The sequence below is a fragment of the Equus caballus genome, chromosome 29, assembly GCF_041296265.1.
Source record: "Equus caballus isolate H_3958 breed thoroughbred chromosome 29, TB-T2T, whole genome shotgun sequence".
In the NCBI taxonomy this organism is placed as follows: Eukaryota; Metazoa; Chordata; class Mammalia; order Perissodactyla; family Equidae; genus Equus; species Equus caballus.
In genome coordinates, this window is record NC_091712.1 from 25,046,702 (window position 1) to 25,072,686 (window position 25,985).

General features: G+C 44.5%; 1 protein-coding gene across 3 annotated transcripts in view; it reads left to right on the top strand.

Annotated features, from left to right (window-relative positions):
- The window catches only part of PIP4K2A (phosphatidylinositol-5-phosphate 4-kinase type 2 alpha), a 164,952-nt gene extending 139,438 nt beyond the window's left edge, over positions 1–25,514 (top strand). For all 3 annotated transcript variants that reach the window (XM_023631945.2, XM_023631946.2, XM_070255270.1), the window contains 4 exons: positions 9,092–9,205; positions 18,978–19,221; positions 20,580–20,683; positions 23,231–25,514. In XM_023631945.2, coding sequence (XP_023487713.2) covers positions 9,092–9,205; positions 18,978–19,221; positions 20,580–20,683; positions 23,231–23,311 — 543 coding nt within the window. In that variant the 3' untranslated portion in view covers positions 23,312–25,514. The remainder of the gene's footprint in view (positions 1–9,091; positions 9,206–18,977; positions 19,222–20,579; positions 20,684–23,230) is intronic.
- Positions 25,515–25,985: the final 471 nt, after the last annotated feature.

Genomic DNA, 25,985 nt, shown 5'->3' on the forward strand with positions numbered 1-25,985 from the left:
TGAAGCTGGAACTGAAGGGAATAAAGAAGTTCTATTCCAACAATGATGGAATCACTTTCATGGCAACAAGTATCAGAACATGCACATACGGATGTCTTGAATTTCTAAAAAAAAGAGCAGAACGGTGCTTTTTTTTCTTAAACCGTTGTCAAATTCTGACAGCTGCTATGACTTGTTTTAGTCTTTAATTCTTTCCTTTTTAATGGAAGGGCATCTTCCATTCATGGCTCCAGCAGTTTAGCCCCCTCTAAATGAGACAGAGAAATGCGAATCTCCCTGGTGGTCGATCTCTTCACAGCTGCGCTGCGATTCCAGTGTGACATCAAATTAGTAATTATCGCTGAGCAGACTGCTTTTTACAAATGACAGTCTTAGCATGCTGCCAGCAAGCAAGCCACTCAGCGGGGAAGCCGGGCGAGTAAAAGAAAACATAACTAGACTCACTTGATTTCCGGGGGATTGGACCTGACTCTTGAGAAAGCCCGTGTTCTTGAGAGAGAGAGTCCTGGGGATTTGCACAGATATGCATTTCGTTCATCGTCCTGCACAGTTCTCCAAACTCACGTCTGATTTTATTAGGTAAAGTAAAGCCTGGGTAATGGAGTCGTAGGGTCACAAGAAGAAGATTCCTTTTAACATATTACCTTCTCCCTGGAACCCATTGGAGAGCAAACAGCTGCCCTGCCATTGGCATTTGTATGACTATATTGGCAATAATCATTGTTGACACTTTGATAATGGGCTACAAAAGCCGCCTTGTCAATTCTTAGGCATTGTGAATCGTGCTAGCAATTAACTGACTGTCACCGTCTCTGACATTTTACCAACTGAAGGCTCAGGAGAATTCGTCATTAATACCCTCACACTGAAAAATGCTTTCCTAAGCCAGTTTTCAGCATTTCTTTTGTGATCTTTAAATTGTAACAAATTATAATTAATTACTACCTCTCTCGGGTTCTTTGCGCTGCAGCTCAAGGCAAGGTAACTCAGATGGCAGGCTGGGAGCATAAGGTACAAATGCACAGCAGTGTGTCGTTCAGTTCAAAAGCACTTCCTTTTCCGCTGTCGGCGGATGATCAGTTAAAGGGCGATCGTCAAGGTTCTTAGGCCCTAAACTCAGCTAAGGCTTGAAGCTTCTTCCGTAGAAGTTCCCTTCTCCCCAGACGGAGGGGCATCCTTTCCCTTGGCCAGCCACTGTTAGGATCACCGAGCCTGGCACCCAAAGTTAGCGCGTCTGAGTCCCAGCCGCTGCTCTGGCATCAGTGGAAGTTTGGGGTTTGGGGATAAACCGTTTGACTCTCTCCTCATTTGTAGAATTAAAAGATGCACTGTATCATTGGTCCCCATTCTTTAGTGTTTGTAAGAGTCTCTTGTTTCCAATGATGCTTTCCTTTCCTGCAGAGCTGCAGGTTGGCAGCACACTTGACTTTAAATCCGGACTTGACAGGCACTAAAATCCTGTCTGTTCTAGGTATGGGTTAAGGTGATGGCTGTTATTAATGAGAAGAATGTTCTGAGCCATTGTATAATATCAGCAGATGTCTGAGCAAGCCTTAAGACCCTATGATGTAGACCCTGGGGGTTATTCTGGAAAGTGGGGTTTTTATGATTCAGTTCATTTGGAATTTGGTAAGAGTTGTGAGAAAGAACATACAATGACTCTTGTGAGCATCTCCCAGACGCCAGCATTAAAGACCTCAAGCCAGTTGGCCTGTGGTGGGGTATAAACTCCCAGTTGCCTTACAGTCTTTTTTTTCTTTTTGAGGAAGATTAGCCCCTAGCTAACATCCACTGCCAATCCTCTTTTTGCTGAAGAAGATTGGCCCTGAGCTAACATCTCTCCCCATCTTCCTCTATTTTATATGTGGGATGCCTGCCACAGCGTGGCTTGATAAGTGGTGTGTAGGTCCGTGCCCAGGATCTGAACCAGTGAACCCCAGGCCACCACCTTGGAGTGTGCAAACTTAACCACTGCACCATCGAGCCAGCCCCTTACATGCATTTTTATTTCACTGGACTGAACTCAGCTCAGAGTACCCCATCTGGAGCAGTGCTATGAGGTGTGGGAATTTTTTGAAGCTGACAACTCTTATGCAGTTGGTTCCAGAAAGACTTGGGGTGGAGAGAAGACTTCCAAAATTTCGTCTGTGGCCTGAATTTAAGCCAAGCTGCTGCAGATGTATAATTATTAAAATAATAAAATTACGGGCTTCACTAGCTTAGTATTAAACCGGAAACAATAGGACTTAGCAGAGTTCTTGGGTTTGCAGACTTCTGGAGTTTGACATTTCTTAGCTTCCCACCGCTGACATCCCTGCAGCTCACCTTCAGCTCAGATTGTAACAGACCTATTTGTAGGTCTTGCGTGCAGCTTCACTGTCACGTCACAGCCTGGGGAGGAAAGCCAAACCATCACCATCAACATCCTCACCAAGAGATGAAGGGCCGTTACACTCTGAAAAGCATGACAAGACTAGAAAAGGAATAAATTCCACTTTTTAAAGAGTAGCTTGAAAATTTTAGGAAAAAATAAATAACCAACAGCTGGGTTCTACCAGCCTTAACAGTTCTAAATTGCGAAATCAAGAGAGGGCTTATCCAGGTTTGTGCTGCTTAGTTGCAGCTCGGTTTCCCGAGTACATTGAGGTATATTCTTTCTACATTTACACACAGACGAACCGTCCAAAGTAACAGGACCACGTCCAGGTGCTGGTCACAAATGTACACATTCTCCTTGTGGAAATTACAGGTTATTAATGACCTGTTAGGTCATTCCCCAGCCATGAACTTGTGTAAACATTCCACTTCTGTTAAAGAAGGTTGTTATATGTGCTTTTTGTGAGAAAACATCTGTTATCTTTACTACTTCTGTATGAATTTTACCCATATTTACTAATTTGCCTTTTTGTATATCAAATTTGTGGCTTGGATGTTTTGAGAAACAGAACTGATTTTATTATCAATCTGCACCATCTCTTATTACCGCCAAATTGATATCACATATATGATGTTATTCAATCAAATTATCTTTATCCTAGCTCCAACGTAAGGATCACCTGAAATTCTCTCTCTTTCAGCAATATTTCTGGGTTATATTTTCAACCCCATGGACTCTCATATTATGAAGCAAGCTTGGTGAAAGGGGATTATTCTTTTTTATACAAATTTATTTTCATTTAGGTGAGCTTGGAATAACAAGTGAATCAGGAACAGAAGCAGTCCCAACATAAGACAATAATTAGTACATATTTTTTATGTTGTGTATTCAGCCCCAGGTGTCACAATATGGCCCATCAAAGGGACACCAGGCGGCAGTCTTTGACATCAAGGCTTACAATTAGACGTTTTTAAAACGAGTTGCCAACCAAATGAGCACATTGAACAAAAATTCATTTCTTTCTGAAATGTAAGTCCTTTAATCACTGAGTACTATGCTATATGTTACCCTTTGCATTGAAACCTTCTGGTGCCAAAATCCTGTTTGCATTAAACACTCAACTGTGACAGGAGCACATTTCATCTTCCTATTTAGGTTTTCATCTAGGCTAAAAGAAAAACATGGCTCTGTATTATATAGATTTTGGCTTTGTGCATTTTAAATACATATATTTTTAATTTCCCGATTGTTAGTGGCAATTTAAAATACAATAGACTCTTTTTGCATAATTTCATATAATTATAGAATGATGATAAAATCCAGTATCATTTTAGTTTGAATTCCATGTATTTGAAGTTATTTTTAGACTGTAAATACAGATTTAAGATATTTATGATTTTGAAAAACCATTTTTTGAGTCGTCTAAAAGATTAGATTTTTCAAATCTCACTAAAATAAGAATTCTAAATAATTTCTGGTTTTATTAACCCTCAAAATATCCGATATTACTAAACTCCCTGCAGATGACAGTAATTGTACATCAAATCAGGAAGAGGGTATTTTCAGCAAGGTTTCCCAACTAGGAATAGCTTTTACAGGTGACCGCAGGTTTTCTAGCCGGAATTTACAATAGAGGTTTGGAGAGCAGGGCATGGAGCTGTCACGGCAGGGGTAGGAGTCTGTGGCCAGTGTCGCCTTTACCGCTCGTGTACCCTCCGCGTTCCCTCGTGTGTCTGATGCAGTGACGTGAAATAGTAACCTTGCGCTTGGGTATGCCAGGTTTGTGTGCAGTAAGTAAGGGAAGTGTCTTCCAGACGCAAAGACAATTTGTAGAGAAGCCATGGGAGACATTTGTGACTAAGGATAAAGCCCCAAAACAAAGGAAATTTCAAACATGGTTGTAGATTACTGATATCTCAAGTTTAAAGAGCCTGTTGCTTTAAAAAGTCAGGAAGGGGGATGGGGCTGGCCCTGTGGCCGAGTGGTTAAGTTCGCGCGCTCCGCTGCAGGCGGCCCAGTGTTTCGTTGGTTCGAATCCTGGGCGCGGATATGGCACTGCTCATCAGACCACGCTGAGGCAGCGTCCCACATGCCACAACTAGAAGAACCCACAACGAAGAATATACAACTATGTACCGGGGGGCTTTGGGGAGAAAAAGGAAAAAATAAAATCTTTAAAAAAAAAAAAAAAAGTCAGGAAGGGGGAGAAAAAAGAAGAGAAACAAACTAATGTGTAGCCAGTTCTTATTGCCAAGCCCCGTGTGTTCTGTGTCATTTCGTTCACACCCTCACGCTGTGACGTAGGTATCATTGATTTCCCATTATACACATAAGCAAAGGAGGTTTGGGCAGATTAAGCAGCTGGTCCAGAACATCACAGCTAGTACAAAAATGTTAAATATGCCAACATAATTTTTTTTAAATCTTGCTCTTGATGTATTAGTGATGAGCTTTTCTCTAGATACACCAGCCATGCTTGAGAACATGACCAGCGAATAACAGGAGCCATGTTTGTATATAACTCTCCAGGTGGCAAGCACTGCCCTGAGCTTTGTACATGTATGATTGAACTAGTGTAATCCTCACAACAATGCTGTTTGCTAATCCCCATTTAAAGATGAGGAAACCAAGTCACAGAGAGGTTAAGTCACTAGCCCAAAGTCACACAGCTAATAATTGGAGAAGCTAAGATATAACCCGGGCAGCCCGGATCCAGTCTGTGCTCATAACCACAGGCTTCAATTTGTGTCCTAAATAGAAAGCTGGGCCATACTGAATCAATTTGGGGCCTGGCATTACACAGCAGGAAAGTGTGAGGGATGTTCAGCCTGCTTATTTTATCCGAACAGCGGAAGCAGGGGAGCTGGGTTGCAGAGGGAACGGTGTCGCTCTGCATATGCCTTTAGCTGTGTTTGTGCACATACATGTCACATTAGTAGAGATGAATGCCACTTTGAGTCCAGCCCACCCCAGTAGAATTACCTCAGGCAAAAGAGAAAATTCCCCCGCCTCCTTTGGCAGTGCTGGACTCGGTGCTGAGTTGGGTGGTACACAGCCTCCCCCCTGGGAGCAGCTGCTGGAGGCCGCCAGGCAGGACACCCTGTCCAGGCCTGGGCAGACTGGGGAGGGTGACGTGGGAAAAGCAGCTCCCTCTCGTGCCTTGTCCTTGGCGTCACCTCCCAGCAGCTACTTTGTGTGGTACCACAATTCCCCCATCACACTTGGAGGCTCCCAGTCTACACAAAGTGGCCGGGAGAACTTAATTCAGAGCGAAGAAATAAAGACTTAACCTACTACCCCTTCAGAAAGCTTGCTGACCGCTGGCTGGAAGCCGGCCTCGGAGAGTCCGCAGCTAAGCAGCCTTTCTGAGCCGATGCCTTGAGCCCTGGCCGTTTCCTCCACCCTCTGGCTGGTTCCACATTGAACTCGAATGGGTGTGAAAGATACCCATTAGAGAACCAGACCCAGTGACTCTGAGGCCTTCAGAACTCCCCTAAGTGCAAATAATCCAGTGTTGCAAAGCAAAAGGTAGACTCGTGGCTGCCCACAATAATTTCTCTGCAGACACACCTCTGTGGGCAGTGGCACGCCAAGAGTTCATGAAGCTCATGAACTCATAGTAAAATGAATTCACTTTAAAACGATGATGTGTTTTTAATACAAACACTGCTTATTATCAGAGAGATCTATTGAAATTTTTTAAAAGCTAAGCAGTAAGGTTTTCTTGAGGATGAATCATTATCAGGCGACCTCATCTTTGTCATCTAGTTCTTAGTAGAAAAGAAGTTAAAGGTTTTTTTAAAGAAAATATTGTGTTTGCAGTTTTTCAACCTGTAATGCCAGCTGTAAATCCATACAGTTCGCTGAATGCTCACAGTGGTGATGATGATAACAAGAACAAGTGACATTCACTCTCTAAATGTGTCGCACAGGCTTCAGTCGAATTCTCAGAACAGAATGATGAGGAGTCGGGCAGCCTGGCGTCCCATCTCAGCATGAGAACTGGCCAACCAGTTTCACGTGCAAGGCTGCAAGACCTTAGTTAAGTTGCATAATCTCTATAGACTCAGTTTCCTTGTCTGTAAAATGAGTTCAAGAATAATCATTAGGATTGTTGCAAAGTAAATGGGACGATGCACTTAAATAAATTAACCCGAGGCTGCTGCTGGTGCTGGTGCCGTTTTCCTGTTTTACCCCTTCTACACCTAAGCAGACAACCGGGAGAGGTTCAGGAACCGGGCCTTGTCCCTGGAAAGTAAGGAGTGGAACCGGGATTGGAGCCTCCAACCCTGGGGCTCCCGAGCGCCCTCCCCTCCCACGGACATGGGGATGGGTATTTGTCAACCACGGCTGGATTCCTCTAGCAGCTGCCCTGCGAAGGATCCACCTTTGCCTCTTGAGCCTTTCAATAAGCCTTTAAGTCTTTTAAACAACCTGGTTGGCCTTTTTTGAACTGGCTCCAATCTAAATACATCCCTCGTGCCTGTGAAACTCACAAGGACGCTGAGGAATATCGTGCAGGGTGTGCGGAGTTTTATGAGGCAGATTATGCCGTCCCGGTCACACGAGGTGATGCTGCTGGGGTGACCCTGAAATGGCACTCACCTGTGTTCACATGCCTGATCTCACAAACACATAGCTGCCTTGTCATGGTCTGTCATCCCTGCCTTCAGGTTTCAGTCACACAAAAACAGAAGACCCCTTTCCCCTTCTTTTCTTCCATGTATGAAATGAGTTGTGGAGTTGAGGCAGACATCTTAATCCTTAACACCACCATCCACACACACACCCATCTCCAAAACATAGTTAGACAGAAATGCCACGTGGTCTCCTTGGAGCCTCATGGTCCCTCCTCCATCTCCGTTTCTGTCTGTAGATCTGGCTTCCACCCTTTTTTCTCAGGCACTTCCAGTTTTGTATTTTTTTGGCCATATTGCTCGCTGTCCTCTGAATGGGTTTGTTAAATTTCAGATCCTCGCTTTCATTCACTGTGAAACCTCATCAGGTTTATAATCCTGATAGAAGAACTGATGCTGGTCTAGTGTGACTGCCTCAGACATCTAACATTAATGTGCTGTCTTCACATCCAGGGTTTCCTTTTACATGTATTACATTATTTTTAACTTATTAATGACGAATTTGGGGGGTTAGTCTACCAGGCCCCTCCTTAGTTTTTATAAAGAATGGCATTGCGTTTTCATTTCCTCAACTCTATGACTCAGCATAAAAGTATCTGACGGTAGGTCAGTCTTCCCCCAGGACCGTGTTATTTATCACTACATCGTACGTATCCGGGCAGCCTTGTTTCATGTCTTTCGTACTAGATTACAAACGCCTTTAGAATAGAAATGCTGACGTACTCATTTTTGCATCCCTGTGCATGACGGTCTTTCAGTAACTGCTTATTGAATTGAATCTTTGGGTTTCTGAGCTCCGCTCCACCCGCTTTGTAAGGGTAATTATTTTGGCAGTCACTATATCAAATTTAAAGTCACGCAACTGTTCAAATCTTCTCAAAGTTAAAGTAGCTTTGCTACTAATTGGGAATTGCGTAGTGTATGTGCATGTATAGATAGATGAGTAGTTTACATACGTGTGTACACTTTATAAAATAAGAAGAAAAAGTAAGCAGTTCAGGCATGAAAGATGGTTCGGTAGTTTTCTTTTATCAGAGGAGAGAGGCAGGTGGGGACCAGGAAGGAGAATATGTTCTTTCCTTGGATCTTTTTTTTTTTTTCATTTGGTTCATATTTTTGGAAAAGGGAACCATTCAGATACTAAGAAAGGCAATTTAGTATGTTGGATTAACTGGAAGAAATAAGCTGTGGTTAGCCGAAAGGAGGCAAGCGGGGGTTGAGGTCTTGAACTCACCCAGAATGCAGGCTGCATGACGTTAAATAGAATAATGCACACTATTTTAAAATTATATGCCTATATTATCCCGTATGCTGCAGCACAAGCTGAAGTTTTTTCTTGCGACCCATGTCCTGATAGTTGCTCATTACTTTGTGTTGATCAGCGTTAAGTACAGTTTAGTTACAAGCCCACCACCTTCTTTATTTGTAATGGATAGAACTTCTCGTCTTAATGTTTTATATTAAAAGAAGACATTGTCCCTTGACATTGTCCAAATGAAAACAGAATTTCCTTCTCAGTGGGGTGGTGAGCAGGAAAGCCTGGAAGGGCAGGTGGCTAACTCTGGCTGCATGTTCTCCCTGACTCAGAAATTAGATGCGATTATGGATGGGGCTTTTATGAGACAAGACAACATGTTATTGGTAACATGAACCCAGCAAAGGCTGCCCCAAAAGTGTGGGGGAGTGTGGAGTTGGGTGGTACGAGTAAGAGAATTGAGGGTTCCTGGCGAAGAATTCCAAGAGTACAAATTCTATCCTTAGAAGACCTCTTGTAGGAAAGTGAATCTAAGAAAGCAGTCGGGTTCGTGCCTATGAAAACCATGCAATGTGTTACAGAAGCCTCATAAGATGGGGTGTGTCTAACCCTCCATTCCTGGTGGGAATGCTTCCAGTGCTCGTAGCTCACTGGTGCCCCCTTGCGGTACTCAAGCCACCTCACATTTCCTTGTCTTGAGCGAGACCCCTGCAGTGAACAGGGCGAACTCAATTTCCAGGGGTGGACGCCTAACCTCCAGGATTGGAAGGAGTATGTTGTTTTCAGCTTTTTTTCAACCTTCTTTTCTCTCATTTGTTTTAGGCCAAAGAACTGCCAACTTTAAAGGATAATGATTTCATTAATGAGGGCCAAAAGATTTATATTGATGACAACAACAAAAAGGTGTTCCTGGAAAAACTGAAAAAGGATGTTGAGGTAAGAGAAATCGATATAAAGGACAACCCCATTGTATAAATTTCAACACTGTTGGTTTTTAGGAGCTTTTTAAACCACCTATTTACATCTGCAATCAAGGCAAAAATATATATTGTACATTATTAAGATCGGATCTGGTTTAAAGAAGAAGTGTACTCATTCAGCATCTCTCTCCTTTAGATGACAGGCCAGAGAAAGCTCCTGCTGTCTCTGTGGGGTGTCCCCACCCTCAGGTTCCCGTGTTCTGTGTCGTGGGGGTAGCCTGTGTGTAGTCACAGCCCGTTCAGACTGACTGTCCCCAGCAAGCGGAGTTGGCTGGAGGGGAAGATTGTGTCCCGTCAAACAACGGAGCATTTCAAGAACAAATGTTTAGTAACTGTTTGAATTGGGGGCTTTTTCCCTCTAAACCACATCTTGATGTTGGTAAACACAGCCTCAGTCACTTGATGCTTTAATATTTCTACCAGCCGCCATGACATCAGTGTCAGTAGATCCATCACGCCAGCCTTCCACATCATGGGAACAGCACGGTTTGGGACTCCGGGGTCACGGGGGAGGGTTATGAGAAATAAAATACTATGTGGAAATGGGCTTTTAGTCTGGAATGAAGGCATTTTCTTTTTAAGTATCATTTTAAGAATTAAAAATAGACCTTTTCCTATCCTTTCGTTTATCGTGAAGGCATTGCAACTCTCCTGTTGGACTTCCTTATATAATTCTTTTAGAAATAAATTCAGCAAAAAAGTGATTTTCTTGAAATTCCTTAGGTTACAAGGCAGTGCAAAGAGAATTCCAATTTAGATAGTTACTAAACTAAGTTTTTCTTAGCTGGTGCTTTCATTCATATGAATGTGTGTATGCCTATGTACTTCTTTTTTCCTTGAAAGACGGTTTCCGCATACCGGTACAGATCTGCTGCTGAGAGAGAGGCTTTGTGGAATGATTTTCTTTTCCATGTCATTAAACAAAAACAATTAAATGACTTGAGCCAAAGAATGAATGTTGTGTGTTAGATCATATTCCCCACGAGGGCAGAAGAGTGTTACAATTTCCTTGTTAATCATCCAACAGCTCTTTCGTTGAAAGACACTCAGACTGACCAAGTTAGTTAGTTATTTTTAGGACATAAACTATTTTAATAAGAACATTTTTGCTTTATTTTAACCTACATGATGTATATGCTTCAATTAGAACCTAAAGATTGGTTATTAGTAAAGGATCTAAGTGTCTACTTTAAAAAAAAGTAGATAAAAGTGTTTGCTTTCATCGTGGAACATTCTTCTCCAGTCTTTCATTAATAAGCATTTATTTTCCTCAGTTGTCAGTGGTTATTATTACAATGCGTATTTGTTAAGCATTTATCTTACTGTGGGTTAACTTGGTCTGATAACTAAGTACCGTAGGTAGACATACTGTCTTTGGATTTTTATTCATTAATCAGCAAACCTTTGATCCTGAGAATAATATAATTTTAGCAATTACAGTAACTAGCCCTTAGGGTTATCTGTGATCTGCCAAAAATATTGTTTTCATCTTTTTTTCAGTTGGCTGAATATCACTGTGATATTTGGACTCCAGAAATAACGTAACTGAAGCAGTTCAGATTTACAGTCGAATTGCATAAGGATCCTCTTGGCCCTTTGTTGTCTGTAATAATGGTGTTGATTAGAGGATTTGGGAGTTTAATCCCATACGTGGCTCTCACACTTGGATGTCTTGTTGAAATAGAAGCAGGGCATAAAGCCTTCTTTCATTGAAAAAAATTCTCAATGGTTGATAAAAGTGTCTTTAGTTTTGAAATTCATGCAGAAGCATCATTAAATTTTTAAGCAGGTAATTATGGTGAAGTAGCTTGACATCTGATCTTGATAATGAGGCTAGAATTTAATCTAGTTTAGGTTTTTCATCAATTCCCCGCTTTCTAATTTAGCTGGCTGGCCTGTTAGTGTGAGTACAATTTGGCGGGGGGGGGGGGGGCAGGTTGAGGGGTTTGTTGTTTCCTTAATGCTTAAAGTAAAAGATGAGTTTATTATAGCTCAATAAATAATCACTTTTTGGAGAAGAAAGAATTGTCACTGGAGAATCCAGCTGCTGTTTTTCTGCAGTTGTAATCCTTTTCTTTTCATATGCCACGAAAAGAGCTTTTGTTCAGATAGCTTTGCACATAACTAAATATTTGTGAGCTCTTTTCTCCGAGAGAAAGTGCTCTACAGAGAGTGAAAGTCACTTTTGCTTTGTGACCTGCTTGTTATTAACTCTGGTCCCGGAGAGCCGACTCTGATTTCTCCTCTCATTGGCTCACACTGGGGACCACGTCACACGATGCAAAACTGCATTCTCCCTGTGGCTATCTGGGAGCGCCCTTGTCACAGGGCATCTCAACTCTCATGTTGATGGTCCCACAGCCTTGGAAATGGTTGGAGAGGGTGTTGGGGGGTGGGGGGTGGTTGGCAGCCAGAATTTACAGAGCACGTAGGGTCTGAGTCCCTCCTAGGCATCACTATCTCTTTTCATTCTTATAACAACTCTTTGAGGATGAGTGCTGTTATTATCCCAGTTTATGGATGAGAAAACTGAGTCCAGAGACACTACATAATTTGCTCAAAGACACAGAGCTATTAAATTCAGACTGAGATTTGAGGCCGTCAGAGGCCACACGCCTAACTGCTCTGATATAAAATGCAAATTAAAAATGTTTATGAGAGCACAGTTGAGACTTTGTTTTCTGATAAATGCCCCAAAGGAGGATTATTATAACTTTCAACAAGCAATAAAATATAACTGTTAAATAGAGCTGGTTGGAATTTTAATTCTGCCTCACAGATGTGCTAGGAGGTGGTAATCCAGTAGAACGAATGTGTTAATAAAGTTAGCAAATAAAGTGAACTTAAATCTGTTGTGGAGAGCTTATTAACGGCTCTTTTGCCACAGAGGTTTCTAGAAGAGTTTGTGACAGGCCTCATAAAGGTCAGGAGGAAGATACTAGCGCGAGGATTTGGCGTAACAAGGAATTAATTATGGGGAAATCAGATTAGATGGGATATTCTGAGGGAAAAATAGGCTGATCAAAGGTCTGGCAGATAATTATTAAGAGGTTGGAAAGGAGGGGACCTAAAGATGACAAAGATTTTAAAATCTCCATACTTTGAAATCTGATGCACTTAAAAAAATCAATAAATTTGAGTCAGAAGCTCAAAGGGATGAACAGAAAGCAGAGCGAACATATATTAAGTTGCTGATGTTAGCTGGAGGCAAAGCCCAACAGCGGAACCTTGACCCTTGCTCTCCTCTGAGCCTGTCATTTTCCAGTCCACAGTAGTTGTGTGATACCCAAAAGGAATTTTCTCTAACAAGAATCTGGGATTTACTGCCACGCTTCATTTTACTCGACTGCAGAAGAGATTTTAAGTAAATTTTGTGAAGATAAGAGCTAGTGAATCAACGGGCTTTTCCACATGTTTCTCCTCTGGGCCCACCTAACTTGATCCCATCTCTCAAGTTTGAATTGCATACTTGTTGAGAAAAGGTCCCTTCCATGGTCATAACAACGCTGACTGTTCTAAGAGCAGCGTCCCTCGGTACATTCGAGGCACTGTTGCTGTAGTCCTGGCTGCATTCTCTGTTTTCATCCTTCCACACCCGTGCGAGGTTAGTGGCATTGTCCCATTTCACAGTTAGAACAACCGAGGCTCAGAGAGGTGAACTCATTGTCAAGGCACAGAGCTTGGAAGCGAGAGAAATAAGATTTAATCTCCCATCTGACTCGAAAACTTATACTCTTTTGTTGTTTTTATGATTATCTGATACTTTAATTAAAGAAGAATAAATGAGTCGCTCTTATCAGCAAAACCTATGCTCTTTTTTACCTTTTCTTTTTTTATTGAAGTATGGTTGACATACAATATTATGTTAGTTTCAGGTGTACAACATAGATATTTGACATTTATGTATATTATGAAATGATCATCATGATTTGTCTAGTAACCATCTGTCCCTGTACAAAGTTATTACAATGTTGTTGACTATATTCCCCATGCTGTGTGTTACATCCCCGTGCCTTAGTTGTTTTATAACTGGAAGTTTGTACCCCTGCATCCCCTGCACCTATTTCAGCCAACCCCTCAACCTCTTCCCCCTCTGGTAACCACCAGTTTGTTCTCTGTATCTGTGAATCTGTTTCTGTTTTGTTTTTTAGATTCCACATATAAATGACATCATATGATATTAGTCTTTCTCTGTCTGACTTAGCATAATACCCTCCATGTCCATCTATGTTCTTGCAAAAGGCAAGATTTCATTCTTTTTTATTGCTGAGTAATATTCCAGTGTGTGTGTTACCACATCTTCTTTATCCATTCATCTATTGATGGACGCTTAGGTTGCTCCCATGTCTTGGCTATTGTGAATAATGCTGCACTGAACATAAGGGTGCAGATATCTTTTCAAATTAGTATTTTTGTTTTCTTTGAGTAAAAACCCAAAATTGGAATTGATGGATCATATGGTAGTTATACTGGTAATTTTTAAAGGAACCTCCATATTGTTTTCCATAGTGGCTGCACCAATTTACATTCCCACCAACAGTGGGAATATTGGTGGCAATGTAAGGGTTCCCTTTTTTTCACATCCTCACCAACACTTACTTGTTGTCTTTTTGATGACAGCCATTCTGACAGGTGTGAGGTGATAGCCATTGTGGTTTGATTTGCATTTCTCTGATGATTAGTGATGTTGAGCATCTTTTCATATGCCTGTTGGCCATCTGTGTATCTTCTTTGGAAAAATGTCTATTCAGCTCTTCTGCCTATTTTTTAATCAGATTGTTTGCAAAACCTCTGCTCTTCACCACCATGCTGTGCTTGGTCTTTCCATTTCTATCTTGGTCTCATAGACTGGGAAATGTATATAATAACCCATTTGGAACTGTAATTGGTTTCCTTGATCTTCTTGGGTATGTCAGATGGCTCCTTACCTAGAGGTGCCTTTGTCATTTCACTAGGGTTTAGTGGGCAGTGCTGGGAGCTAACTTCACTTTCATTTATTGGATACAAATGTTTCCTCCTGGAAGAGGAGACTCAACAGTGGTGTGACCACAGACGGAAGCCCAGGAAGGGGTCTCTGGGCCTGCCCGCCATTGTGAGCAGCACAGATATAAGGGGAACAGAGACCCACCCTACTCAGGGCAGCAGCCCCACCCTGTTGTCACCCCTTCTGTGTCTGACCTTTGGCAGGTTGATTAAAGGCAGCCCCTTCCTTCTGTACGTAAAGCACTCTTGAACGTATCTTGGAAGGTCACCCGTCTCAAGGTCAAACAGTAGACCTACACATTAAAGAGAGATTCTGTTCCACAGAGCAAAGCTGTGTTGTAAACGGTCTCATTTTGCTTCTGACAGGTGCTGCCTCTTGCAGTCTCAGACAAAGCATTTTTGTTGTTCTTCGTTTTTATTTGGTTTGGATGGTTATTTCTTGGAGGAAGGGGCTGAGGGAAATAAAGGAGAGTTGGGGGGACTGGGGAAGAAGCAGCAGGCACTCCATACATTTGTTCAATAAATATTGAGTATCTCGCTTGAGCCCCGCTCCTGCAGTGACAGAAACAGCCAGAGCTCCTGCCCCACACAGCTGCCGTGTTTGGGGAAGACAGAAGCTACTCAGATAGTCTAACAAACTGAATGTGCAGCTAAGCCAAGCACCATTAGGGAGAAGTGTGCAGTGCTGTCCACGCCCGTACTTTGGGGATGTGGCCTGGACAGCATCTGGAAAGACTTCCGTGAGCAGGTGCCCCTGCAGCTGGGGTCTGCAGGTTGAGTGAGAGGTAACTGGGTGCAGGTGAGAGGGCCACAACGGGGTGAGAACAGGGTTCAAGACGGCCCCAGGGGTGATGGGGCCCAACCATCCAGGCCCCCTGGGCCATGTTAGCGTTTGCCACTGCCTGTTGGGAAATGGGACACCACTGAAAGGTCTTAAGCAGGAGCATGACAGGATCAAATTTACATTTTGAAAAGATCTTCCCTTTCCAGAGGGCTAGAGGGGAAAATTCGAGTAGCGTCTGATCTTTACTATTTCCCAGGGACCTTTCAAGGGTCCAGAGGGAGCAGGAATGGGGTAAAGGGGCCTTTGCCCTGCCACCATACAAGCTGAGCAGGACCCAGCCCGGCTGAGCTCCCACCCACCCTGCATGCACCACACACAGGTGGACTCTTTTGGGAGATGTTGCCACCTGGCAATCCAGTGTCTCCACCTGTGCCAGGACCTCCAGAGGCTTCCAGGATGAGCAGTGGGAGCGGGGGGAGCGGGCCAGAGAGGCCCTAGATAAAGGGGTGGGGGCCAGGCACCATGCTAGGCGTGGGAGGGGGCAATGGAGGCGAGCAGGAGGCACTGACCTTGTTCTCTAGGAGCCCAGAGGCTGAGCTCAGCCTGAGGCACATCCTCCTGGGAACCTTGGCAGCAGATGAGACAAAGTGGGGCCACTAGTGAGCATCCTGCCCGGGATGCCTCTTAGGGTCAGAGGATATGACTGGGTGCATCTAATGCACTATTTCCCAAATGTCTTGTTTCCAAAACACTAGGCCTACACGGTGGTCGAGAAAAGGTTCCCTGATAATTCAGTGTGAGGCCTGCTCTGGCGGGTGCCCCTCCTGGAGACTCACGGGACTCAGGAGCTCTGGGAGGGCCTCCTCCTCGCAGACCAGTTGATTCGTGTAACTCATTATTTCCCTACTAGTGTTGTAAAGAACAAGATTTGGGAAAAGCTGCCGCGTGATACAGCAAAGAGAATAAGAGCTTTGAACACGGGTCCTGAATTCACTACTTCTTTGCTTTGAATCCTTGCGCAAGTTCTTTTTAATCATTCCGAGCCTATTTGCCCTCTCGCACGGGGATCCGAATGCCTGCCTCGTGCCAGCCCAGCTGTCTCTGTGCCCCGTAGAGCCTAGTTCTCTGCCACCTCCATGGGCCCATGTGGAGCAGAACAGGTGACCGAGGGCTGGGTGACTGGCTCTGTGTTGGTTCAGGGTTCAAGTGTTTTATGGTGTTATTATTCTCTCGAGATGGGGAAGGCCACCCACATAAACAGGTTCCTAGCCGGATGCACCCTGAAGCCTGACAGCTCTGGGAGGATGGACAGCCTCTGACCACAAGGGAGAAAGTCTGGTGGAGGCAGGTGGAGGTGGCAAGTTGGTTCTGTGATTACTTTAATGGGGGAGTCTGGGGCAAGCCATGGGGAGGAGCAGAGGCTGCTTCTCTCTCTGCGGCTCAGAAAACTGATCCAAGGCTTGAGAATAGGCACTCTGTTTTGTTTGTTTGTTTAATAGAGTAAGTAACACATTTATTTTTGTCCAGCTTGATGGAGTTATAATTGACAAAATTGTAAGCTATTTAAAGTGTACAATGTGATGATTTGATATACATATCTGTTGTGAAAAGATTCCCCCCATCGAGGTAACACATCCATCACCTCACATATTTACCTTTGTTTTGAGAACATTTAAGTTTGCTTTCCTAGCAAATTTCAATTATACAATGCAGTGTTGCCAACATTGGTTACCATGTTATACGTCAGATACTCAGACTGTGTTCATCTTATAACTGAAAGTTTGTATGTACCCTTTCACCAACCGCTCCCAATTTCCCCCACCCCCAGCCCCTGGCAACCGCTTTCCCACTCTCTATGATTTAGACTTTTTTTAATTCCATATATAAGTGATACCATGCAGTATTTGTCCTTCTGTGACTGCCTTATTTCACTTAGCATAATGCCCTCAAAGTCCATCCATGTTGTCACAAATTTTCTTCTTTTTTAAGGCTGAATAATATTCTAATGTGTTTGTGTGTGTGTGGATGTATATGCATATGTATATAGCACATTTTCTTGATCCATTCATCCATTGATGACACTTGGGTTGTTTCCCTCTTTTGGCTATTGTGAATAATGCTGCCATGAACTTAGGGGTGCAGATAGCTCTTCAAGATCATGGTTGCAGCTCCTTTGGATATAAATCCAGAAGGGAATTGCTGGATCATATGGTAGTTCTATTTTTAATTTTTTGAAGAACCTCTATACTGTTTTCCATAGCAGCTGCACCAGTTTACATTCCCACCAACAGTGCACAGAGTTCCCTTTTCTCCACAGCCTCGCCAACACTTGTTCTTTCTTGACTTTCTGACAGGAGCCATTCTAACAGGCGGGAGGTGCTAGCTCACTGTGGTTTTGATTTGAATTTCCCTGATGCTTAGTGATACTGAACACCTTTTCCGGTCGCCTTTGGCCATTAAGCACCCTTTTTTGATAAAGGCTTTGCTTCTATCTATTTTTAAGTATTAGGTTTCTCCTACTTTGCTTAAATATGTAAACACAACGATTGTGTAATTTCTTTTTTCTGAGCTCCAAACAAATGTGGGAGATTAAGCCTGGCCCCCGGGGACTCATGGTGGGCAGGCAGACAGATGGGAGCTGAGGAAGGGGTCGCCAGGAGGAGGCCTCGGCCGGTGAGGAACTGAAGGCCTTAGGAGACAGTTCGGGCCTGAGGTCCTCTCTGCCTTGTCTTCAAGGGAGCATGGCTTTTCTTTCAGCTCAGAGACAAGCTACTTCCCAGCAGGCTTGGGAGAAGAAAGGGCTCTGTAGGTCTCATCAATCAATTTCATGTCATTTTCAGCCAGTACTTCAAGACCCATAATTTCATATGCTTACCCTTTGTGTAAGGAAGTTTATTTCCTACATTCCACCAGGGTAACCCCAAGGCCATCAGCTGCTCTGCATCACTGAGCGGGGGTGGCACCAAGTCCTCCAAGAGTCAGGGTCACCTTCTCAGACCCCCAGGACCAGAGTAGAATTGGCCCCTGTGCAGAGCCAGCCAACTGGGGAGCAGGGAGTTCTTCATTCCAGCCAGCAGATGGGCTGCCACATTTGCCCTCAGTAATACCACCCACATTTTAATTGATCAGTTAGAACATTGGGCTTAAGGTCATGTGTCTGGATGCATCTGCTAAAAAGGAAGAGAAGAAGAGAAAAATCATGACATGAAAAGTCAAAAAAGCACTTGGCAGACAGGAGTAGCCAAACCCACAGAGTTAGGTCTTGCCCCACATTACCCTCTAGCCACGGCCGGACCAGGAGAGGGAGGGAGAACAGGAATCTGGGTCTGCGCTGCCTCGTGGAAAGCAAACCCCCTTCAGCGTCTCAGCAGAAGGAACCGGCCAGGACGGACGGCCTGGGTTACTCACCAGAGCGTTGACACAGGCATTTGCTGGTTGATGGGGACATTTGGGCTTTTGCTTGTTTGTGACAGACAGCATAATAATCTCCTCAGCAGAGTGGGCTGCATTTCAAAGTGCTTCCACAAACCGTTCTGAGACTCTGCTGGAAGCTGCTTGGGAGGTCCTGGGTTTTCTTCCCATTAGCCGGTCTGAATTGTTGGGAGCAATGGTCTCTTCCCTCCCTCGGTGTCTCCTTCTTGCCAGTCATGCCCTCTGCTCTGTGCTGTGATCCAGCCTCCGTGTAATAAACAAATGCCTCTCAGCATCCAGCTCTGCACTTCAGGAAAACACTTGCTCGGAGCCAGCCCCGAGTGGGAGGCTACATTTGGGGCTGGGGCAGCTGCCTGGGGCTGTGGGAGATCATAAAGGGGCTCCTGGCCACCTCTTAGGGGGGGTCCTCTTCTCACTCTGCTGCCCCTTCCTCACAGCCTTCCCCTGTGGGCACTTTTCTGAGCTTATTTTCTATAAATCTGGGGTTTTGTTTGAGGCATAACTGACCATGTGACCTCCCACCCTCCAGTTTCTTGCCCAGTTAAAGCTCATGGACTACAGCCTTCTGGTGGGAATCCACGACGTGGAGCGAGCCGAACAGGAAGAGGTGGAGTGTGAAGAGAATGAAGGGGAGGAGGAGGGGGAGAGTGATGGCACCCACCCCGTGGGAACCCCTCCGGACAGCCCCGGAAATACACTCAACAGCTCCCCGCCCTTGGCTCCCGGGGAGTTTGATCCAAACATCGATGTTTATGGAATTAAATGCCATGAAAGTAAGCTGAGTTACTATCAGTTCTTTCTACCTATGAAGTGGTTTGATTTCTGCACTGCCATCTACCCGTAATCGTAACCCCAGTTAAAAGCATGCTGCCCTTAAGACTCATTCTCCAGAGTCCCAATAAATTGGTTTGGGGACAAGAGTCCGTTAAAGGTAACTGTAATCTCTGGTTTTTGAAGTGTAATGTGAAGAGGTCCTTCAGTTTCATGATGTTGAGAGAATAGAGCAAAACCACAAACTATTTTCTATATACAACACACTTATATACATATAGATAACATATGTCAAAAGCATTTTTGTTTCTTAGCTCTCTCGCTTTTTTGTGGATCTAAAGTGTCACGGATCTGTCCTGAGCCAGCTGTACATGGTCCCCTGCAAACCCCCGTGGACCTCCTGTGGGGCAGGCATCTCATCTACAGTCCTTTCTTCCCAAGAGCACTGAAGGCGGCCCGGGGTGGGGATGACACTCTCTGCTGTGCCGCTCTGGCTGTCCTCTGCTGTTCCCCTCATTAAGGGGTCTGTGGCCCCCTTCTCTAGGGTGGGACCCATCTTAATCCTCAATATCTGGGCAGTTGCATATTTGAAGGAATATTACATTCTGCCATAGCTACTTACACATGAAAAAAAGCAAAATATTTTAGAGATATGATCAAAGCAGTTGGGTTTTTTGAGTAATAAAAACTGTAGTTTATCATTATTTAAAAAAATCTGATATATCAGCCAAGTGAGCTTGAGTTGTGCTTTTTATTTTACTCACCAAAATTGTTTCTTCAACTGTTATAACAGTTTATAACAATGAGTCAAATGTGCCTTGCTTATTGTTCATAATTGAAACAGCATCATTGTTGTGGAAATATTTAGAAAATAGATATTGTAGATGATATCTGCCTTATCCACTTCTGATATGATAATATCCTATGAGAATCCAGTGAACAGTGGCATCTAATAGTAGAAAAGGATTAAGGAGCATAATTACTTCTACTTGTTTTATGGAATATTTTTTAAATAGCATTTTTCTTTACATCCAAGCAATACACAGTCATTAAAGAAAATGCAGATTAACAAAAAATAAAAAGTGTCACCCTTAGACCTCCACTGTGAATGTCCTGGGGTTCTGTTCTTTTTCTCTTACTTTTAAAGTTGAGAGGGAGCTGGTCACGGGACGGAAGCTGTTTGATAGGGAAATGCAGGAGCTCTGTGGCTTTCTGTTTCCCACTCCCTCAGTCCCCATCCTACTGAAGCCTGCCCCGCCCCCCCACCATGTCCGGTCCCCTCTTCCTTCCTCGGGCAGCAGCGTGTGCCCTCCCAGGTCTTGCCACGTGTGCCACAATCGTTGCTCTCATCCCTCTACAGACTCGCCGAGGAAAGAGGTGTACTTCATGGCAATTATCGACATCCTGACTCATTATGATGCGAAAAAGAAAGCGGCCCACGCAGCCAAGACTGTTAAACACGGCGTAAGTATCTGCCGGCTCGTCCCCTCTGCTCCTGGGCCCTCGACCGGGTCTGCGGTGCCGGGGCCAGCGCAGGTCTGCCTTTCCCGCAGCCGCTCAGAGTCCTGCAGTGGCTCTTGTTCCTGCGGGGCCCATGTTCTGAGTGCGAGGTTCAGGGCCACGAATGCCAACACCAGCCTGCTCCCACCGCGCACCCCAGGCTTTTGGCAAGTCACTGGAACTCACACACTGGGGACAGGAATAGACACGTGCATCCCTAGAATATCATACATGTTCTTTTTTGAAAACTATTACAAAGATAAAAGTGCTGAAGATAGTTAAGTGTTTAAGATGAACTATTCAGAAGTGAAGCACTGTTCTCTGCTTCAGGCACTTCCGAAATCTGCAGTATTACATTTCTTTTCACACAATGAATTATATTCTTCCTATTGCAGAAATCTTTTGAGTGCAAGGTCACAGTTTAATAGTATGAATTCCTCGCCTTTGTTGTGCTTGCTCGGAACTGTCGCTGCTCCAGGCATCTGTTAACCAGTCAACTCCCTATGACAAGCCTGTGAGGGACACAAGTGTTGCCCTGTTTATCAGTTGAAGAAGCTAAGGAGAGGAGCTGCAGTGGTCACTTGCGGGGGTCGCATCACTAGGAAGTGGTAGAGATGGGATCACTCCCCGGAACCAGGCCCGGCCCCCTGCCCAACTGACCTTCACAAGGCATGGGGTACCCATTATGCTTATATCATAGGGCTCCCTTTAGGCTTTCCCGATGCGCTGGACAAGCCACAGAGCCCATCCTACAGAGATGGACCTGGTCCCTGGTTTGTTCACACTGGAAGGAGAGGTACCTCCCAGCAGAGTGTAGAGCTAACCAAGATACACCAGAACATCCACCTCTGTTACAGGCTCTTTTGCTCTATTTTAAAATCAAACAGGCTGTCATCCCAGCAGTGGAACCATCCAAAACCATATTCCATTTGCCACAGAAATACTTCAGGCACATCCTCCACAGTGACTTAGGGCGTCCCTGCTGTGTGCAGAGCACCGCCCGAGACCTTGCCTGGCCGCAGACGCTGTTGAGAGGGGCGTCCACAGGAGCTCTCGCCCGGCAGCTGGTGTCGCCACCTTCTGGGTACCATTCATAAACTGTGTGCGTGCCAGCTGCACCGTCCCCTTTCGCTGATCTGGAGTCCAGTCCAGGGACTTGGGGAGGGGCTCTAAAAGGCCCTGTGGTCATTCTGATGCTCACCTCAGCTTGGAAATGTGCATATACCGCAAAGACAGAGCTGGGTGGGAAGCCCTGTTTCATCTCTCCCAGCTGTGTGACCTTGAGGGGACATTTTGGAGCCTCAGTTACCCCAGCTGATAAAGGGGTCCTAAAGCCTTGCTGATAGGGTTTGTAGGGGGATACATGAGGTGAACAGGCTGAACACGGGGGAGACCCCTTGTGTTTGTTCCCATCCCCCTTCGAACCTGCTGTAATATTCCATACCGTAGGGAGCTGGAATGTACCATGCCAAACATGGCTCCACCTTAGTCTCCTGTGAGCTGCTCGCTCAGCTCTATATTGTGCCGCCTGGGCCCAGATCATGGGGCCGTTTGCAAGAACAAGACATCACTCTTGGCGAAGGCAGGCTGTGTTGAGCTGCTGCTGGGAACCATTCTCTGTCTTCGAGGCCTGGGCTCCTCCATGGAGACCCCAGTGGCCCAGGCCAGGCATGGAAATTACAGGATCCCTGGTGGGCACGGTTGTCTAAAAATAACACCTGGTGACTTAGTACAACGCTGGGCTTGCCCTTTGCAGCTCAGGAAGCTGGCCAGTAACGACGCGGAGTCTGCTTGCCAGCGCTGTGCCTCTCTAATAGGAAATCCCCCGCTGGGCCTCTGCGAGGGGCCCGGCTTCCTGGCTGCAAGCAGGTCTCTGTGAAGGGGAACAATGGCCCCCTGTGCCCTGTGCTGAGGGAAGCCCGCCCCGGCCCCTCTGGGGAGAGGCACGCAGCTGTGTTGTGTCTCACCCAGTTACGGTGCCAGGAGAGAGCCCAGGCAGCTGACATGGAACTCACTGCTGCTCTTGTCACCCCTCATTTCTGAGCACGCAAGTGCTTACCCCAGTCCTGAAGAATGAACACGATCCTTATGTTATCGTCATCAGGGTTTCCCTTTAGCCAGATGCCACGTCTGTACATTTCCAAGGTATCCCCAATCTGCTTCCTTGAAAAACAGTATTGTCCCCATGGCTTCGACTGTGGGCTACACAGGTGTCACCGTTGGACAGGAACGTCCCAAACATGGCTGGTTGGATTTTGGTTTTAAAGGTGCAGCAGGCTCAGTGTGTGGTAACAGCGTCTGTTGCTCCTACGGCTCGGCCTCATTTCCACACACAGACTCCTAAGAACCTTGGTTATTCAGACACAATATCCAAGATGCTTTGAGTTATATTTTAAGAGCAGAGGCTGCACAGATTTGAAATTATTAGCTTTACATTCAGCTGTAATCAGAAACTGCTGTACATCTCGCGTAGTAATTATATCAATCTTCTTCTCCTTTAAAACTGCCCAGGCTGGTGCGGAGATCTCGACCGTGAACCCGGAACAGTATTCAAAGCGCTTTTTGGACTTTATTGGCCACATCTTGACGTAACCTCCTGCACGGCCTTGGACAGACACGAGTATGGGAAGGACAGAGGTGGCTTCGGTGTGGGACAAACGAGAACCACACTCAGTGAAGCCCCTCCTTGTGTACATCTGCAGGCCACGATGACTGATCCGGGGGCTACTTGCTTTAACAGCTACCTGATATTTCCCAGCATTGTTCTAGCTATTTCTGACTTGTGTGTGTATGTGTGTGTGTGAGAGAGAAAGCGAGCGAGCGTGCGCATCTTTAAAATTAATTAATTAATTAATGAAAACGGATCAGCTTCAGTCAGAGTGGGTTTGGGCAACAATCCTCTGATTCCAGCTGTGGACAAATGAATGAGTGAATGAGTGAGCACATGCAAGGGGGAGGGGGAGAAGGAAATGCATGTCAGCCCAACCATGTTGGCATCATCACACGATAAACTGTGGATCAGTTTATTTTCTGGAGTTGAAAGATGTGAGACAGTATTCATAATAATAATGAAGATAATAATAATGATGATAATAATAATGATGGTGATTAAAAGAAAAAAAACTTACCGCGAATGTTACACTTCCATCACGCACGCTGACACTCCTTACTAGTTGTACCCCAAGACCTGGCACTGGACCGCAGAGCGCTGTTCTCTCCAGCGTGTCCTGCTTCAGGGTTCTGCCTCCGCTCTGTGTCAGGACTCCTGGTGTCCGGGGACAAACGCCCCTCCTCCAGCAAGAAGCTGATGCCCCTGGTGACCTTCTCTGTACATTTTCACCTCAGTAAATATGTCCAGGAAAACTGCTTACTTCTCTTTTCTTGCCTGGAGCTTCTTCACTGTTACACTCTTATGTTGCAATATAGGAATTAATGCTACAAAATAAAAATAAAGCTTACCCGAAAAGTGCATAGTTTTGGGCAATGGTATCTACATCTCCCATGGTGGGAAGGTGAGCAGAGCATTAGAACTCTCGATTCTCCTGTTACTGATTGCAAATCTGACTTAGAAGACGTTGATGTTAACCATTGTTTCAACAGTGGTATTCTGTTATGAATTATCCCTTAACTGAAGCCCTCAATTTTACTGTTTACATTATTAGGAAAACAGGGATATTTTTGAATCTAAAAATTTAATGTACAGCATGTGATTTTTGAAGTTTACATGTAAAGTCATTTTACAGTGTAGGTGAAATAATGTTTGTCATATTTTGAAATGTATCCGCAGTCATGTTTTGGGGTGAATGTTTTATTCAGAGTCCATGGTAGGCAGTCTTTTACAATAAAAGGAAAAGGGTTTTGTTTCCTCCAGATGTACATTTATCAACCTAATGATTTTTTTAAAAAAATGTTTAACCCAAATCTGGTTATGTAAGTTCATTGCCCTAAACTGTGCTGATTGTGTTTAATCAAGTTATAAATTTCCCACATCGATCATGTATTTACCAACTTTCCGGCATTTTCTGAAAGGCGTCGAGCTAAAATGTTAGACTTGCTTAGAGTAGGTTATCAACTTATACACTGTGCTAAAGCTGTGCCTTTGAAATTCTTTGTTTAAAACACGAGATGATTTTTGTAGGCAGTTTCAGAAAAGAAAAAAAATCCACCCTTCAATAATTACTTATAACTCAACCGATTCCCCCGCCATACTGCCTCTTCCAGCAGCTTTCCTTCAGGGCTGTCAAGACTGCCGTGTGCCCGAGGTATGCAGGTTTACTTCAGAAAACACGAGATGGTACCCAACGCATCACCTTTGGAAGCCAGCGGCAATGCCATTCTGCTACTATCCACTGACTTCCCACAGATTTGTTATCCTCAACAGAGGATGTAACACCACCTTGCCATGGTTGTCCAAATCTGGATTTTAGACATTTCAATTAATTGAGACTGTGATTTGGTTCTTCCTTCCCATCATGCATTCTGGCATCAAGTCCCTTTCAGTGTTCTGAAGTTAGACTGAAGTTTCTTTGACCCAAGACTACAAAGGTGAGACCCTGAAGTAAAGACAAGGTACACGTACATTATCTGAGTAACCATTTCCTTTGTGGCCAATCTGTGTATGCTTTTAGAAGTTTACAAGATGCTTTATTTTTGTCTGTAACAGTCTCTGTCATTCATTTCTGTCGATAAAGTATTGGGACAGAATGAGGAAGTTTGCCTTGTATCTCCTAGTGCTAACAACACACTCCAGTCACGAGCCGGGCTTTACAAAATAAAGCACTTTGACGACTCACAAGTGGATCCTTTGTTCCTCTCTCTCAATTGTGCTTCTCTCTGTTACGATAATAAGAGTATCTATTAATATAAGAGCATCTTTAGCTGAGCCTTGAAGAAGTAAAAGTAAAATTCAGTCTTTTCACTAACTAGAGCTTTGCCTTCAACCTGTGAACTATGTTATTAGTAAATACAGTCATGTGCCACCCAATGACATTTCAGTCAAGGACGGACCACGTATACAATGGTGGTCCCATAAGATTAGTACCATACAGCCTGGGTGTGTAGTAGGCTATACCATCTAGGTTTGTGTAAGTGTTGGAGGGGAGGAAGAAATCTTCCTCCACCCTTCTAGGTTCTTCTGGTTGGTCTCAGAATTAAATTGACATGACACAGATTAAGAGGAGAAAAACAAACAAAAGTTTAATAATGTATACATCAGGGAAACCCAGGAAAACTGACTAACTCACCAAAACAGCCAAAGCCCTCACCT